Here is a 16,942-nt window from a genome sequence, read left to right as displayed (position 1 = left end):
CCAGCTTGCTTGGAGTTCAGCGAGCATGAAGGAGAATAGCAGCAGATGAGGTTGAAGAGGTAGGCAGACAACAGACTGCTGCTTTATTTCACTATTTGAATCACCCCTTCCCTATTCAACAACTTGAGCCAATGGTCAGTCAGTAACTGGATATTTCTGCAGCCTGGGGAAACTCACCATCACCCTGGGCCAAACTATGGCAAAGCATGCACCACTTACTAAAAAGACGAGATTTTTAAATGGAAGATTCATTTTTTCAAAACATTTGACCTAATTCTGTTATGTGAGTATCTTCAGGGTTTATACTCCTAGATAAACAATCTTCTAGTCCATAAACATAACATCATGACTGTGCAAAAGCATCCCAGAGGGAACGGCGTCTGAGCTGGTCGTCTTCAGCGGATGAGATCTCAACCAGCGATGGGGACTTGCAGGAGAGACAGATGGGGCAGAGTGGTCAGAACAGGAAGAGGCACCAAAGCAGTAAAGCAGAGGATGATCATGATGGAACAGAGCACACCCTAGTCTGCGGTTAAAAAGAAGTTTTTCTATTCGTGAAGAAAGTCTGGGAGACACTCAAAGGTTGGTTAAAGACAAAGTGAAAGACTGAAGTTTTCAGCCTGAGGAAATGTGAACTATTTTCAGTACGTGGCCAGCACTGAAGCAATGATTATTTATTTAACATGATTTAAACTGGGGCTAGGTATGCCAGAGAGGAGGGACAGAGAAGGGAAAGGCTATCCAACAACACAGGTTAGAGGTAATGAAAGTCTGAAGCAGTGTGAAGGCAAAGGAGATGAAATTGAGGGGGCTGATGAGAGGGACACTAAAATATAGAGTTTATAGGAGACAGAGGATACTCTGAAATTCTAAATGGAAACATAAAATAAGAAAAATAGCAAAGTCAGAAGGTAGAATGAGTTCCAAAAGAGATGAGTAGTTGTGTTCTGGGTATTCTGAGCTTAACATCCTGGTAGGCTTGTTTCACAGGCAACTGAATGTGCCTCCGGAGTGCAGAAGAATGTGTAGGATGGAATTAAGAGGAACAGATTCAGTTGCTGCAAGTAATGATAACTGAACTTAGTTCATCTCCTTGACAGGAGACTAGGAAAGATAATGTCCTTCTACTCTAATATGGAGACAGTGGGAAACATAGACAGTAAAGGAGGCTGAGAATAATAAGAACAAAAAGGTAGATTGTCACACACATGTCCAGGCTGCCTCACTGCATTGAGTTGAGAGAGCAAGAGGGAATTTGGCAGAAGAGTTGTTTCAAAGAGTGATTCTGTCAAAAAGGGGAACAAACACTGTAAAACGACAGCTGAATTTGGTGCTTAGAAAGACTTTTACTTTTAAAAACATTAAAAGAGATTGCACAACGTCTTCTGATAAATCCTCAAAATACTAATTTTCCAGCTTCTCCAGAGCCTTTGAAAGCAAAGTGTATGGGGTCTCTGTTTTGCTTATTGTGGTATCTCCAGCACCTAGAATAGTACTTGGACCAGCGAAGGTGCTCGATAACTTTTGTGGAATGAATGATGTGATCTCTCTGCTTTCCCTTCACATCAGCCTCTCTTGCTCTTCATTTCCTTCCCTATTGAGCTAAGAATCCATGATCTTACACATCTTATCAACATTCTAAATTATACGGCCCCAGTGTCCTTCTATTACATGTTTTCTATTTGTCTCTCTCTCCGTGAGTTTCTAGGATCTTCTCCATAACCCTGGTGTCCTAAAATTTCATGATGCATGGTTTGCTGTGAGTCTTTTTCATTCATTTTGCTGAGCACTTGATGAGTGCTTCTTCCCATCTTTCTACCTGGAAAATATTTGTTTTTCAGTTCTGTAACTTTTTTTGGTGGGGTAAGGGTAGGGCAGTAGTAACTATTCTTACCTAATTGCATCCTCTCTGCTCTACATTTCAACTTTCTAAAACTTTCTGGTCAAATACTAGATCTTGAATTGACCTTTAAATCTATTTCTTCTTTCTCACTGTGTTTTATTCTACTTTCGAGGAGATTTCCTTGACTGTATCTTTCAACACTCCTATATTTTCCAAGAGCTCTTTCTTGAACTCTAAATCTTCAAAAAAATTTTGCAGTATTCTAATTTAGTTTCTTGGCTGCAATACTCTCTCTTTTCTCTCTGAGAATATTAACTATAGGATTTTATTTCTTGAAATAGTCTTGTTTCCTGCATTCTCTCTCTCTGAGTTTGCTTTAGTCACTATATTAAGGATTTCTTCAAATGTCTTGTGATGCTTGTCTGTCCGTTAATGTATAAGTGTAAGGCACTAAAAAGCTGATTAGAAACTCTATGTCAGGGGTCAAAATCCTCTTCCATAAAGGGTCAGACAGTTAATATTTTAGGCTTTGAAGGCTATATAGTCTGTTGCACCTACTCAACTCTGCCATTTTACTGTAAAAGCAGCCACAGATAATACAAAAATGAATGAGCAAGCATGTTCTAATTGAACTTTATTGACAGAGACTGAAATCTGAATTTCACAGAATTTTCATGTGTCACAAAATAATTTTCTTATTTTGATTTTTTTAAAAAATCATTGTGGTAGGCAGAGTAATGCGCCCTAAAGATTTCTACCTCCTAATCCCTGGAACCTATGAATATGTTATCTTACCTGGCAATGGGGAATTAAGATTTCAGATTGAATTAACATTGCTAATCAAGTGATCTTGAAATAGGACAATTATCCTGGGTTATCCGAGTAGATCCAATGTAATCACAAGGGTCTGTAATAGTAGAAGAGGGAAGCAGAAGAGAAGGACATAGTACCGCGATGCAAAATAACTCAGCTCACTGTTGCGGCCCTTAAAGATGGAGGAAGGGGGCCATGAGCCAAGGAGCGACAGTGGCTTCTGGAAGCTGGAAAGGGCAAGGAAATGGATTCGACCTTGAAGCCTCCAGAAAGGAACACAGTCCTGCCAACACTCTGATTTTTAGTTCAATGAGATTTCTAATCTACATAGGTGGAAGAGTTTGTGATATTTTAAGCAACTAAGTTTGGGGCAAATCTGTTACAGCAGCCATAGGAAAACAATATAACCTTTTAGAAATGTAAAAACCATTCTTAGCTTGCAGGTTATAACAAAAATAGGTTATTTGGGCTAAATTTGGCACACGGGCCATCATTTGCTGACCCTGGTATAAGCGCGTGAGCCAGACTGCCTGGGACTGAATCCCAGTCCTGCCGCTTAATAACCATAATTTTGGGTAGGCAACGCAACTTCTTTTGGTCTTATCTTCCTCACCTGAAAATAATGATAGTAACACTACTTCCATCATAGGACTGTTGTAAGCATTAAATAAAATAGTACATGTAAAGTGCTTAAAATACTGTCTAACTCACAGTAAATATTCAGTAAATGCTATAATCATAATCATAATCATAGAAGGGGGGGATGAAACACAGCTCTGCGTGAGGATTTTCACCTTACCTCAGCTTTGATTGGAATACAAAGTCTCTCTAACAGACCAACCTAGAAGTAATTCCTTAGCCTTGTGTGTTGGTGAGGGAAGGTGGGAAAAGAGCAGGATTCTGGCTGTACAGGGGAGAGGAGGGAATTGCTGGATAAGCCAGTTCATCTTTTATAGGCTTCGCCCAGCACAGCCAAGGTTTCAGCTTTCTCTAGTTAGCCAAGTCAGTTACCATTCATGCATCTGGTTTCTAGCTTCCAAGTTTCTTGACTTCTCTTTTCTGCTGTCATCTCCTCTCTAATTCCCTTCATCTGTGTGGATTCATGCTTTTTAGAATGTTTTTTTCTGTCATTTTAGTGAGGTTTCAGGAAGGAGCAGAACTGAATGAATGCGTTTAACTTATCATATTTAATTGGAAGTCTTAAATTCAATTATTCTATTATTCCTGCCCTCAAAATACAAGGACAATAATCACCTATATTTAAAAGAAAACTTTTAGCTACCTTTCAAAACCAATATATTCTCACTTTAAAAAATGTTGCTTCCAACAATATGTGATCTTTTACAAGGGTATTTTAAATAAAACTTTAAAGCTTTCAGTAAAATAATTGACAAATTATAACTCAATTTCAGAGCCTGCAAGTAATTTCACAGTTTTGATAGTTTGTGTTCTGAATCAATGACAAACTTTTTTGAAAAGTGGGCAAAACATATGCATGTTAAAAACACTACAGAGTAAGTTCTATGTCAGATGTTTTCTCTTGAATGTTTATTAAACAATAATTATAATTCATATCTACTCAGGTACACTAACCAGTGGGTATATAACATTCTTATTTATTGATGGTGGTTGTATTTTGATTCACTGAATGACTGGCTACAGCAGGGACCTGCATTCTTATCTTCCTAAACCATAACTTTAGTCACCAAAGAATCTGTCAAACTCAAGATTCATAACATTTTCAGAGACATAGTTAAACAGCATCCTGAGATCTAACTTCCCAATTCTACAATAACTGTAAATTGCCTAGGAGCTATAAAGAAAGGAGGAAGAAGACCAACAGATATTAAAACCTGTTACTGGTAAGTCCTGTTGTGGGTGCTTTAAATACATTACCTAATATAATCTTCAAAATAACCTGACCAGGTGGATCATGCCCTATTTCATGAATAAAGAAAATGAGGCTGTAGAGAGCTTGGGAAACTCAGGACTGAGGGACAGAAAGTCCCAAGTAACTAATGTACAGTGTAATTGTAGGTCTCAGGCATCATTTACAAAATGTGCTCTGGAACTATATAGTAGATTTTCAGCCATTCATATATATTTTTCTAAGTTCCAAGTATTAGGCCTAATGAAAAAACAAAAATCTATATTTGAATTTTTAGCATTACTCTTTATATTTTTTACAGAGATACACCATTTTTTCTCAAAGGAAGACACCAGAATCATTTTCTAAATCACTTGACTTTTTTAAAATGTTTAAAAATACCACTTTTTCCTCTATAATGTCCTTCTCTCCCCCAGTCATCAATAGTTCACTGCTTTACTTAAACAACTAATGCTGGGTAAAAGCTATAAATTATTGTTAAGTGATCAGTCTTTGTAAAAAGAAGGGAAGATACCTTTTCATCATTTGCTCATTCTTAGTGAGGTGGCAGGTGCTCAAAAATACCAGGTGAAATGTTCCTTATCTAGACAGATAACTACTAGATACATGGATACAGATTTAGAGCTATGGAGTGGCGGATACAGCTTAGTGGCAGAGTGCATGCTTAGCATGTACAAGGTCCTGGGTTCAATCCCCAGTACCTCCATTAACAACAACAACAACAACAACAACAACAAAAACACAGACAGAGACCTATGGAGAAAAGTACAGAAAGACACATACAAGCCTTATGGGGCAAAAATAGGATAATGACAGTAGCGCCAAGAGGCAATTAATAAAATGGTAGTAGTAGTAGTAGTAATAATAAACTTTTTGAAAAGTATATATTGCATGTATATAAAATTATGATTCCATTTAAATAACAAAACTTTGAAAAAAGCCAAGTAGAACTATATCTGTTATTATAAGGTTGTTTATGTTATACTTTCAAGTAAAAAAAGCAAATTATAAATTATTTCTATATATATAAACAGAATGTTTTAATATGTGTGTGTGTGTGTGTATAAAATATTAATAAAGGGAAAGGTGTAGAAGGACATAAACCAACGAATCTTAACTCGGGTTATCTGACAGTGATTGGAGACATTTAAAGATCTCTGGAGCACTGGGTGCAAGCTACTGCTAGTAACTTTATTTCCTGTATTCTTTCTCCTTCACATCTGCTCTCTTGTTCACTGGGGGCTTATCTGCCTAGAAGCTTAACTCCTGGTGTGATTACCAGTTCTTGCTCCAGCTTTCTCTGACCAATACCAACGATTCTCTATCATAGCTGAGAGAATGTGAGCACTGATCAACCACAGAGCTGCAGAAATGTCTCTGCAGCATCTGATAGGCTTGATTGAGGTTTTCCTGATAAGGGTTTGTAGTGTGTGGTCATTTTCCCAAAGGGACAGCCCCAGAATCTGGGCTGGGGTCACAGTCCAAAGGAGCAGTAGGGGACAGTCAGGTGGAGTGGGTCAAGTTGCTGGTAGTACCCTACTGCCAAATCAAACTTCAAGTATTATTTCCTCCCATCACCTATGTCTAGGGAAGGCAAAACTCCATGAATATGATGGGTCCTCATGTTCCTGCCAAAATCTTAGTCTACAAATAGTGACTGCAATACAAGGGAGTACAGCATGTTCCTTCAGTAAAGAGTCTAACATAGGAGATTCTTGATAGATATTAAAGAGCACTGACACTGCTTTGAGCAAAGTACATCCAAAGAATTTGGTAGGTATTTTTATACGAACAGAAGAAGTCATTTGGTATTTTTTATAAGGTTATACATGCTGGAAAATTTTAAAAGGTAGAAATTATACATGAAAGAGACAAGAAATCAGTTTTTAAAAATCTACCTATGTTAATACAGATTATGTATTTATATACAATTAAGGCTGTATTAACAACTACCTCAATATCCCCTTCCTGATCTCTCTCCCCTCCTCTCTTTTATATCTCCATTGCATTATGTTTTCATATAACAAAGATAGTTATTTATGCTACTATTTTTAATGATTTCTTAGAAATACACTGAAAATCTCATTTTATGTTACCTTTTCAGAATAACATTCATTCACTCATCCATTCAACAAAAAGTTATTAAGGATCTGTCATCATTATTTGCTCTGGGAATACAGCAGGGACAAAATAGACAATAATCCTTTCCCTCATGGAACCAAAATCCTACTGGAGGGAAGTAGCCAATAAACATATAAAATATATGTATAGTATGTCAGATGGTGATCAATGCCATGGAAGAAAGTACAAGGGACACCAAGTGCCACTGGTGGGGCAAAGGCTGCAATTTTACATAGTGTGGTGTCAGGGAAGGCCTAGCTGAGAAGAGGAAATGTAAGCCAAGTACTGAAAGAGGTGAGGGAGAAAAGCCACGTGAACGTCTAGGAGAAGAGTGCTGGAGGCTAACAGGCTCAACGTAGGTAAAGGCCCTGAGTCAGGGTGCATGCTGTTACCTCCGCTTTGTCACCTCCCCTACTTTACTCCAACTAAGCACTAATCTCCCTGCTGTTGCTCAGATATATGCTGGTGAATGGGGGTGGTGAGGGACCAGGGAGGCAGTGCAGACCTGCAGAAGCTCCTCTGAAGTGGCCATCTTCTCAGACTGAAAGACAGCCTATCATCATGTGACTGAGAGGGATGCTGGGCAAACAAACACTCCTCTTGAGCAGCATCGCCCAACAGAATTTTCTGCAACGACGGGAATGTTTTCTATCTGTGCTGTCCAATAAGCAGCTGGTATGACTGAGGAACTGAAATTATTTTAAAATGAAACAATCCAATGTGGCAAGTGGCTACCATACTAGTCAGCATAATTCTAGAATAAAGGTAGGTCTTAAGAACATAGGAATTAATCACTGACAGACACCTTACTTCTAAGAAAACAAATATGTTTCATTTAATTTGCTTAAGCTCAAGTTGGTCTAATAGGACTTCTATGATTAAACATGGCAATTATGGTAGCTTTACTTGTCACAAAATGTATGTATTAACCACTAGATGCCATGTAATTCTTCAGCTACTGTGTGGAAAAACTATGGTTTCTTACCTCAGCTTTAGTGTTTCCCTATAGATAATTATTGCTGAAGTAGTAGTAAGGAAAATTTTAAATCTGTTTTTAAATCAAACTGTGTTTCCTGCTAGCAGGTTTTTGCCTCTCAATTTGTCTTCAGGTAACATACACACATGCAAATGTAAAAATATGAAGGAAATATAATGAATAGGATGTGGTATAATAAGCTATCCTTTCACATCTTATTAAATTCTAACAAAATAGAATAAAAGACTATAATGAGCAGAATGGCTTAAAACTCTTTGAGGGTCGGAGGGGACTGGCATTCAAATAGCTTTGTCTTCTACAAAACTAGAAATAGGAGATATATTAACTATCTGAAGAGATATGCAAGGCCAATGTTTAAAAATTATACTCAACTTTATAAAAATATATGAGCTCTAAGAAAAAGGCAAATATATATACATATATACATACACATAACATATTTAGACACACACACATACACTATACCAAACACATCACTATTAAAACTTCACAAGAAAACTTCAGGTTTTAGAATTTCTATGTTTAAATCAACAGCACCCAGAGACGATGAAAGCCAGTTACTAAAAAATTTATTGCTTATTTAAAACTCAGTTTACAATTCAGAGGATTTTTAAAATCTCTGAGCTGTTATGAAGCTTTATGGGGTTTATAGTAGAGATGAAAACAGAAATAAAAAGATCTGACAAACAGAAAATACCAAAGATATTTCCAGCATTATTAACATGGATTCTTTTTTCCTCTATCATTACTTTTTACCTTATTCCAAGAAAAGTGACTAACTCATCTGTCTGAAAAGACAACTATTTTCCTGGGGCCTCTTTCAAAATGCAAATGCTTAATGGGCAATTTTATTTGAAAGAATATTATTTTTTATAACTTTTAAAAAGACCTAGAATGTAAGCTCTATGAAGGCAGGACTTTTTGATAATCTACAGTATTCCCAGTGCCTAGAATAGTGCCTGTCATATAGTAAGTACTTAATAAATATTTATTAAATTAATAATTTGACCAGAACCTTTTATTAAAATAAGATAACCAATCTGTATTAAAACATTAGTGCAGATTTTCATTTTAACATTAGTAATCTAGAGTCATTCCACTTAAAATTCTTGTCTTACCATCTATACATATAACAAAGCCCCTTTAAAGCTTACTGGTAATTCAAAGAATTAGCCAAAGGCTTTTATATTCATTATTTCTATGGTTACGGAATTCTACAATCCCTATCCAATTCCAAAATTTATTTATTCTAATAATGATCTAAAATTGAAAAGAAAAAAATGTGAAACATACTCAAATGGAATGTTGTGGAATGTCCAAACAAAATATTATTTAAATTACTACAGAAATAACTGCATAAAAACTGAAGAACCATCCTCATCATTTTAAGGTCTTCTTAAATCTTTAAAAACGTATTTTCTAGTTCTCTGCTTAGTCTCGTTTTATATTACTATAAAATCCTTCGCTATCAAAATCAAGTACATTGAGATGTCATACAATAAACCAGTTTGTGCTTTTTAAGTTTTATACCAACAGATCTAGTTTATTTTAAAAACAAAATCTAATACGCGTCGGAAAATACCGAGCTGGAATGTTTGCTGAAATGCTGTTTACTGCAAAAGTCCCAATGTTTTATCAACTAACACTGAAGTTTAAATTAGGGCTAAACTCAGGAAATTGATCTTCATAATATTTTAACATGATGTTTGTCTTTATAAGGTAGTTTTCTTCCAAGAAAAACGGACTTAAATGTCCTTGACTTACAGTCAAATTTCGATCCCAGATCTGTATGCTTCCGTTCTGGCAGGCAGCTGCTATGAGGTTTCCATCTCTACTGTATGTGCACGTGGTGGGAATTACTTTTTTACCCTGCATCGTCCGTGGTTTAAACACATTTTTTTGCTTCTTTGGATTTTCAACATCCCATGTCCTCACAGTCCTAAAAAGAATAAGGAGATTTTCATTTATAAAAAAGAAAGTATTTTAAAATACAAAAGAGTCCAAAAACATTTTTCACCTTTTATGCATATAAATATAATGGTTTTAAACTTATTTAATATTTAAATGATATTTAAGCTTACTTAAATATTTTAAATAAAATGTACATTGTAAAACATTCTCCACTTATAAATGAGGTTATTCACTGAAATAAAGCGAACTATACAAATTGTGTTCTCATCAAATCAAATAGTAAGTGGCAAATTCTACTTCAAATCTATCAGTTATTAGTTCTGACCCTCTAAAGCAGTAGCTTCCAAACAATTCTCATCAGTAAAACTGTTGAGCATATACCTCCTACATACACACATTATTTTCTAAATAACTTGCATATGCTGATATACTGTTATATAACATACACCAGAAAACACACTGGAAAAAATAGGTTACTGAAAAAGAATGATGTCCTGCTCTAGGGCCCAGGCAGCATCTCATGCCTCTTGAGGAAGCTAAATACCCTGAGTTTTCACCAAGTAAGAAGTAACAGGAATCTAGAGCTGGGGGAGGGACAGTATACCCTTCTGCTCAGAGTCCCAGGCAAAGGAGTACTGCCACTAAGGGAGACTAGAATAAAATCTATAAGACCCAGAGAGAGAGAGAAGAAAATAATAATAATAATAGTAGTAGTAGTAGTAATAGTAGTAGTAGTAGTAGTAGTAGTAGTAGTAGTAGTAGTAGTAGTAGTAGTAATAATGATAGTAATCATCATCATCATCATCTTCAAAAAAACAAAGATGAGTTCTTGGCAGAAATCATCTAAGCCAAACCACTACAGAAAAACATCTTTGAAGTTCTGAAAGAAAAAGTAGTCAATCTAATATTCTACAGCTAGATAAAATACATTTCAAAATAAGATGAAACAAAGACTTTTTCTATGCCTAGACTTCTCTTACTGATGCATGGATGATAGACAAAGCTTACTGGGATATAACACATAATGAAATTCATCTCTTTAAATGTGCAGTTCTGTGAGTTTTGACAAATACATAGTTCTATCACTCCAGAAACTTCCCTTATGTTGCCTCATTATAGAAAACTTCTCTCCCCAGTTTTAACATTTGGCAATGATTGACCAGTTCTCTATTCCTATAGTTAAAAGCTTTATCCAATATTATATAACAGGAATCATACTGTATGTATCCTTTTCAGTCTGGCTTCTTTAACTTAGCATAATGTATCTGAGTTGTCGTTACATATATCATTAGTCCATTCCTTTTTGTTGCTGAATAATATTCCAGTACATGGATATAACACATTCTGTTTATCCACTTGGATTTATCCAAATGAAGGATACTGGGTTGTTTCCAGTTTGAGGTGGTTACAAATAAAGTCACTATAAATATTCAAATACAGGTGGGTTTTTGTTGTTGTTGTTGTTGTTTTGTAAAATAAGTTTTTGATTCTCTTGGCTAAATGTCCAGAAATGGAATTGCTAGTCATATGGAATGTGTATGTTTAACTTTATAAGAAATTGCTAAGCTATTTTCCAAAGTGGTTACTCCATTTTTGCATTTCCACCAGCAATGCCAGCAATGTATAAGAGCTCCATATCCTTATCAGCACTTGGCAGTATCAGTTGTTTATTTTTAAGCCATTCTAGTAGGTGTGTATAGGTATTGTGATTTTAATTTACTTTTCTTAAATGATACTGAAGATCTTTCCATGTACTATTTGTCATGTTTCTCTTATTTGGTGCAGTGTCTCTCCATATTAAATATTTAGTTGCTTATTTTCTTATTATTGTGTTTTGAGAGTTCTTTAGATATTCTGGATAAACGTTCTTTACCAGACATGTGTTTGGCAAATATTTTCCAAGTCTCTAGCCTGTTTTTTTTTTCATTTTTAATAGTCTTTCAAATAGCAAACATTTTAAATTTTGACAAAGCCTGAGTTATCAAATTTTTTATGTCATATCTAAAAATTATTTGCCTAAACCAAGGTCACAGAAATTCTCTTCTGTTTTCCTCTAGAAATTTTATAGTTTTAAGTTTTACAACAAGGTCTATGATCTATTAGAATTAGCTTTTATATGTGTTATGAAGTCAGGGTTCTTTTTTTTTTTTTTTGCATATGGATATTCAATTGTTTCAGTACCATTTTTATCTGAGCATTATAAAGCCTTACCCCTCATGAATGTTTGCTTGTCTCCGTTCACTAATGTTTTGCATAGTTAATATGCACAAAAAAGTTGAGAAATACTTCATGTGCCTTTTCTTTCTGCCCTTGGTTCTGCAACAATGGGGATAAATTATGATAGCTTCTCTTTTTTTTAATAACTGAACATCTCCAAATGTCAGATGATACTTTAGAATTATGATATGAAAGGCCCCACACAAGTACTATAAAGTATCATTATCATTATCTGGCTTGTTTAAAGTTCTTCATCTCTAAAAGTAGGACAATAATACCGACAATGAGGGGTTGTGAGGATTAAATGAGATTAGGGATGTAAACGTGTCTAGAACAGTACTTGGAACACAGTAGGCACTCAATAAATACTGGTTCCTTTCTGCTCTTCCTCTTAGACCATAAATTAAATATTAAAGTTAATAAACCCAATAACTAAGTATACTCCATTTGTTTCAGGAGATATTAGCAGGTTGAGCTAGTTATCAAAATAACAAAGAAAGAAGCTAACCTAGCATATAGATGGATGAAATATAAATTTACATAGCATCTGATGGTGACTAATTACACTATGGTTTTATGGCTCTGATTCTCTGAATCTGTGCCTGAAAAAATGGATGCTAAAGTGCTAGGCCATTAGGTATCTGTCAAAACATTTAACGCTGAAGAACACATATTTTGAAACTTGGAGTGAGATCTGGTCTTGTAAAATTAAAACTGTGTTTCATTACAAAGATTTAAAAATAGAAGAAGGATCTGCCTGGGCCTTTCTGGACACAAAATGAAAACACCCAGAAGACAAGAAAAAGACACAGGTGGGGTCATTACATTGCCCGAGGCACAAATGCTTTCTATCTTAAAATTTTGAATTCTTTCCAGATACGAGTTCTAAACTTTCTGGCATCTGCTGCATAAATGCATCACAGCATTTGGCAGAAGTCAAGGGAAGCATTAATTTTGTATGGAAATCACTTAAGAGATCTTGGTTTAATTTTTCTCGAAAGACTACACAGGCAAGTTGAGTGATGTAAGAGTCTGAAACTTGCTGGCTCTCTTGGCAGAACACATCCAACAAGAAGAACTTTCTTTTCAAAAATGCCCAGGTATTAAAGGTATTGTCCCATACAAATGGGGAAAATGTTCTAACTTCTATATAAACCCACAATCTTTAAACACACATAATTCACATTATGCACACTACATACACATGGTAATTGCAATAAAAATGCAGTTGCTTTCAGAAGAAATGTTAATGTTCTACACTTATAATTATTAAAATTCAGCTTTATGAAATCTAGACTTAGAGTAAGGAATGAATGCCACAATAAATAACCCCTTATACTTTTACATTTGTGGCCAATTGATTTTCAACAAATATGCCAAAACAATTTCACAGAAAAAGAACAGTCTTTTCAAAACATGATGCTGGGACGGTTGGATATCCATATGCAAAATGATGAATGTGGACCTTTACTTAACATCAGACAAAAATTAACTCAAAAGAGATCATTTTATGTTATGTCTAACATTTATATACATAAATGTAAAACTCTTAAAACATGACTTAGTATCAGGGCATGGTTCAACACTAAAAGCACAAATGATGAAAGGGGGAAAAAAGATTAAGTTGGACATCAACAAATTGTATGTGCTTCAAAAGATACTATGAAGAAAGTTTAAAGACAAGCCATAAACTTGGAGGAAATATTTGTAAATCATGTATCTGAGAAGGGACTGGTATTGAGAATATGTAAAGAACTTTACACTTAATAAAAAATAAGTGACCCATTTTTTAAATGGGCCAAAGATCTGAATACATATTTCACTAAAGAATATATACAAGTGCCTATAAGCACATAAAAAGATGCCTGACATCATTTGTTATTAAGAAATGCAAATCAAAGTCACAGTGAGATGTAAGATGGGCTCAGGGGTGTGTTGTACCACACAGAGAATATAGCCAATGTTTTATAATAACCGTAAATGTAAAGTAACCTTTAAAATTGTCTAAAAGGGAGGACAGGTATAGCTCAGTGGTAGAGCGCATGCTTAGCATGCATGAGGTCCTGGGTTCAATCCCCAGTACCTACACACACACACAATCCCCCCCCACACACACACAAAAGGATGATTTAAAAAATCACAATGGGATATCACTTCATACTCACTAGACAGCAATAATCAAGAGACAGACAATAATAAACGTAGTGAGGAAGTAAAGAAACTGGAACCCCTTACACTTCAATGGTAGGAATGTAAAATGGTGGCCAGTTTGGAAAACAGTTTGGCAGTTTTGTAAAATATTAAACACAGATTTACCACATGACTCGGCAATTCTAATCCTAAGTATCCACTTAAGAGAACTGAAAACATATCCTCGTGCAACAACTTTAACATGAATCTTCACAGAAGCATTATTTGTAACAGACAAAAACTGGAAACACCCCAGTTTCTATCAACTGGTGAATGGATAAACAAAATGTTAAATTGTCATACAGTGGAAAACCACTTGTTTGGCAGTAAAAAAGAAAAAGGTGTGATACGCACTATAGTATATGACTTTCTTGAGGCTGCCATAACAATAACTACAAACTGGGTGGCTTCAAACAACAGTAAGTTATTTCTTTACAGTTCTGAAGGCCAGAAGTCTGCCCTCTCTGGAGGCTCTACAGGAGAATTCCGTCTTGCCTCTCCCAGCTTATGGTGCCTATTAGCACTGATTGGCTTCACTGGCTAATAACCACATCTCTCCAATCTCTGCCTCTATCTTCACATGGCCTCCCCCTGTGTGTGTCTTCTCCTTTTTTGTCTAAATATTTGTTATTGGATTTAAGGTCCACCTGGATAACCCAGGATGATTTCATCTCAAGATCCTAAAGAATTTTATCTGTAAAGATCCCTTTTCTAAATAAGGTAACACTGACAGGTTCCAGGAGTTTGATATGGAAATATCTCTGGGGGGCTACTACTCAACCCTCTACATACTACAGCATGGATAAACCTCAAAATGTATCATGCTAAGTGAAAGAAGTTAGACACAAAAACTCATATGCTATATAATCCAGTTATCTGAAACGTGCATGAAAAGCAAATACATAGACAGAAAGCAGATTACTGTTTGCCTAGGGCTGGGAGTAAGAATGGGGAATGAGTAAATATGGATTTTCTTTAGGGTGATGGAACTCTTATAAATTAGATTGTTGTAATGGTTAACCAACTCTGTGAATATACTAAAAATCATTTAATTGCCCCATCCTCTCCTAGTTTTAGCTGGAATCAGGATAGCCGAACATCTCAATAAATTCCTAGGAAAAACCATAAAAAATTAAACATCTCTGAAAATCACTTTCAGAAACCTCAGATGAGAAAGTGGGTCAAATGGAATTAGATGAAATTCTCAATTTAAAATATATCCCAATATTCTTACTAGACAAAAATATGCCCTGCTCTTATAAACCAAATAACCCTAAAGCACTTTACAAAGCACTTTTTAAATCTTTTATTTCATTAAATCAAACAACAAGAGAGATCAGAGTCTAGTATGTAAATTAAGGAATAAAGGAAACTAAATTACACAGAGTTCTAGTCCAAGTGACCTGCAGGTGAAGTAGTACTCAACAGCTTCCTACCAACATTAAATTAAAACCTTGCACCAGATAGCAAATGTCCAACTGCTTAAGGTTTGTGTATAAATAGGATATACAGATATAAATATATAATATATTCATTAATATATTATATATTTATATCTTAATAAGTGACCTTAAATATAGGAAGAGAAAAGGAGAGAAAGAGAAGGGAAAACTACATATTCAGATGTATATCCAAATAAGTCACAGCAGTAGATTCCTTTTTTTCCCTTTAGGCCATTTCACTTTAACCCATCATGAAGCTCATGAGAGAAGTAGTGCAGTGTTTTAAGAGAACACTCACAAATAGATGCTGAGAATTGTTCTACTCAGACTTATGGCAAAAATGCTTCACAAGTATTTCAAAAGACTATATGAAGACCTTCAAAGACCTAAAATTGTGAATCAGCATCTTCCAAACAGATACTCATTTTGACTCCTAGCATCACTATGTACATATAATAAGCTTTCAATAAAATTAAAATCTTATGCCAGATTTACAATATATATTATCATCATCTAGTTATCTTTCAGTACTCTTGTACTCTTGAATTCTCCTGAAATGTTCTTCAACATGATTTGCTCCCATTAACTTCTGTTGAGGCAATGAGCACTGTTCCTAGCTCCGAGGTAACAAAGATTGACTAGGACAGAGCCTTTGCCTTCATGGAAATCACAGCTTGGCTGGTGGAAATAACATACAAACAGTAAGCTATAGGACCATAATTCAACAACTATATATTAAATACTTTCTACAGGCTAGATATCTTGGTGGATACCTGAGAATACAAAGGTACCTGTTCTCCAAGAATAGATACCCTCATGGCGGAGATAAAGTGGGGAGGGGGGTGTCATCACATCATGAGGCAGCATCCAGAGAAGGGAAAGAGATAGCTCATTTGGAAAGATCTGGAAAGGGTTCCTCAGAGGTGTGTTTTGGGGGAAGAGTTGAGATTCTGCCAGTGAAATTCATAGTTGGGGGAGAGGGGTGAACTCTAGGAATTGGTGTAGAAGATGCAAAGATATGAAGGCTTGCAAAAGCACAGCTTACTCTAGGAACAAGAAGTTGTTTGCTTTGACAAGAGGACGAGGTGCTCAGCGAGCATGAGTAGAAGATGAGATGGCTAATAATTGTTGGCAATATCAGAGTGTAACGGGTACCCAATACAGAGTGTAAAGGGTATCTTATAAGCTGTACTGGGATTATAGGCTTTATACTCCAGGAGACTATGGAGCCACTAAATAGAGGAGTGACTTAAGTTATATAATCAGACCTGTGTTTTAGGAAACCACTTGGGATGGCAGTGGAGAAGACTGAGTGGAGGGGACAAGTCTTCAGGCTGCATAGCCCAGGTGAGCGACGATCAAGGCCTGGGCTAAGGCAGTGAGGTAAAGAGAGTGTAAAAGAAAAACAACTTTGAGGAGGGAAAGGAGGTGGCAGCCATTCATTCAGTCAGACAGAGTTGTGGAAAGTGTGATGTTAAGACAAAAGATAGTAATATTAAAGGAAGTAACAGCAGGTTAAG

The 16,942-nt window shown here is 35.7% G+C and overlaps 1 protein-coding gene across 1 annotated transcript in view; it reads right to left on the bottom strand.

Annotated features, from left to right (window-relative positions):
- WDR70 (WD repeat domain 70) overlaps positions 1–16,942 on the bottom strand; it is a 233,168-nt gene that overhangs the window by 82,102 nt on the left and 134,124 nt on the right. Inside the window, exon 10 of the mRNA XM_006185141.3 lies at positions 9,427–9,601. Coding sequence (XP_006185203.1) covers positions 9,427–9,601 — 175 coding nt within the window. The remainder of the gene's footprint in view (positions 1–9,426; positions 9,602–16,942) is intronic.

This window comes from Camelus ferus, chromosome 3 (assembly GCF_009834535.1).
Source record: "Camelus ferus isolate YT-003-E chromosome 3, BCGSAC_Cfer_1.0, whole genome shotgun sequence".
Taxonomy (NCBI): domain Eukaryota; kingdom Metazoa; phylum Chordata; class Mammalia; order Artiodactyla; family Camelidae; genus Camelus; species Camelus ferus.
This window is presented reverse-complemented; position numbering and strand designations above follow the sequence as displayed.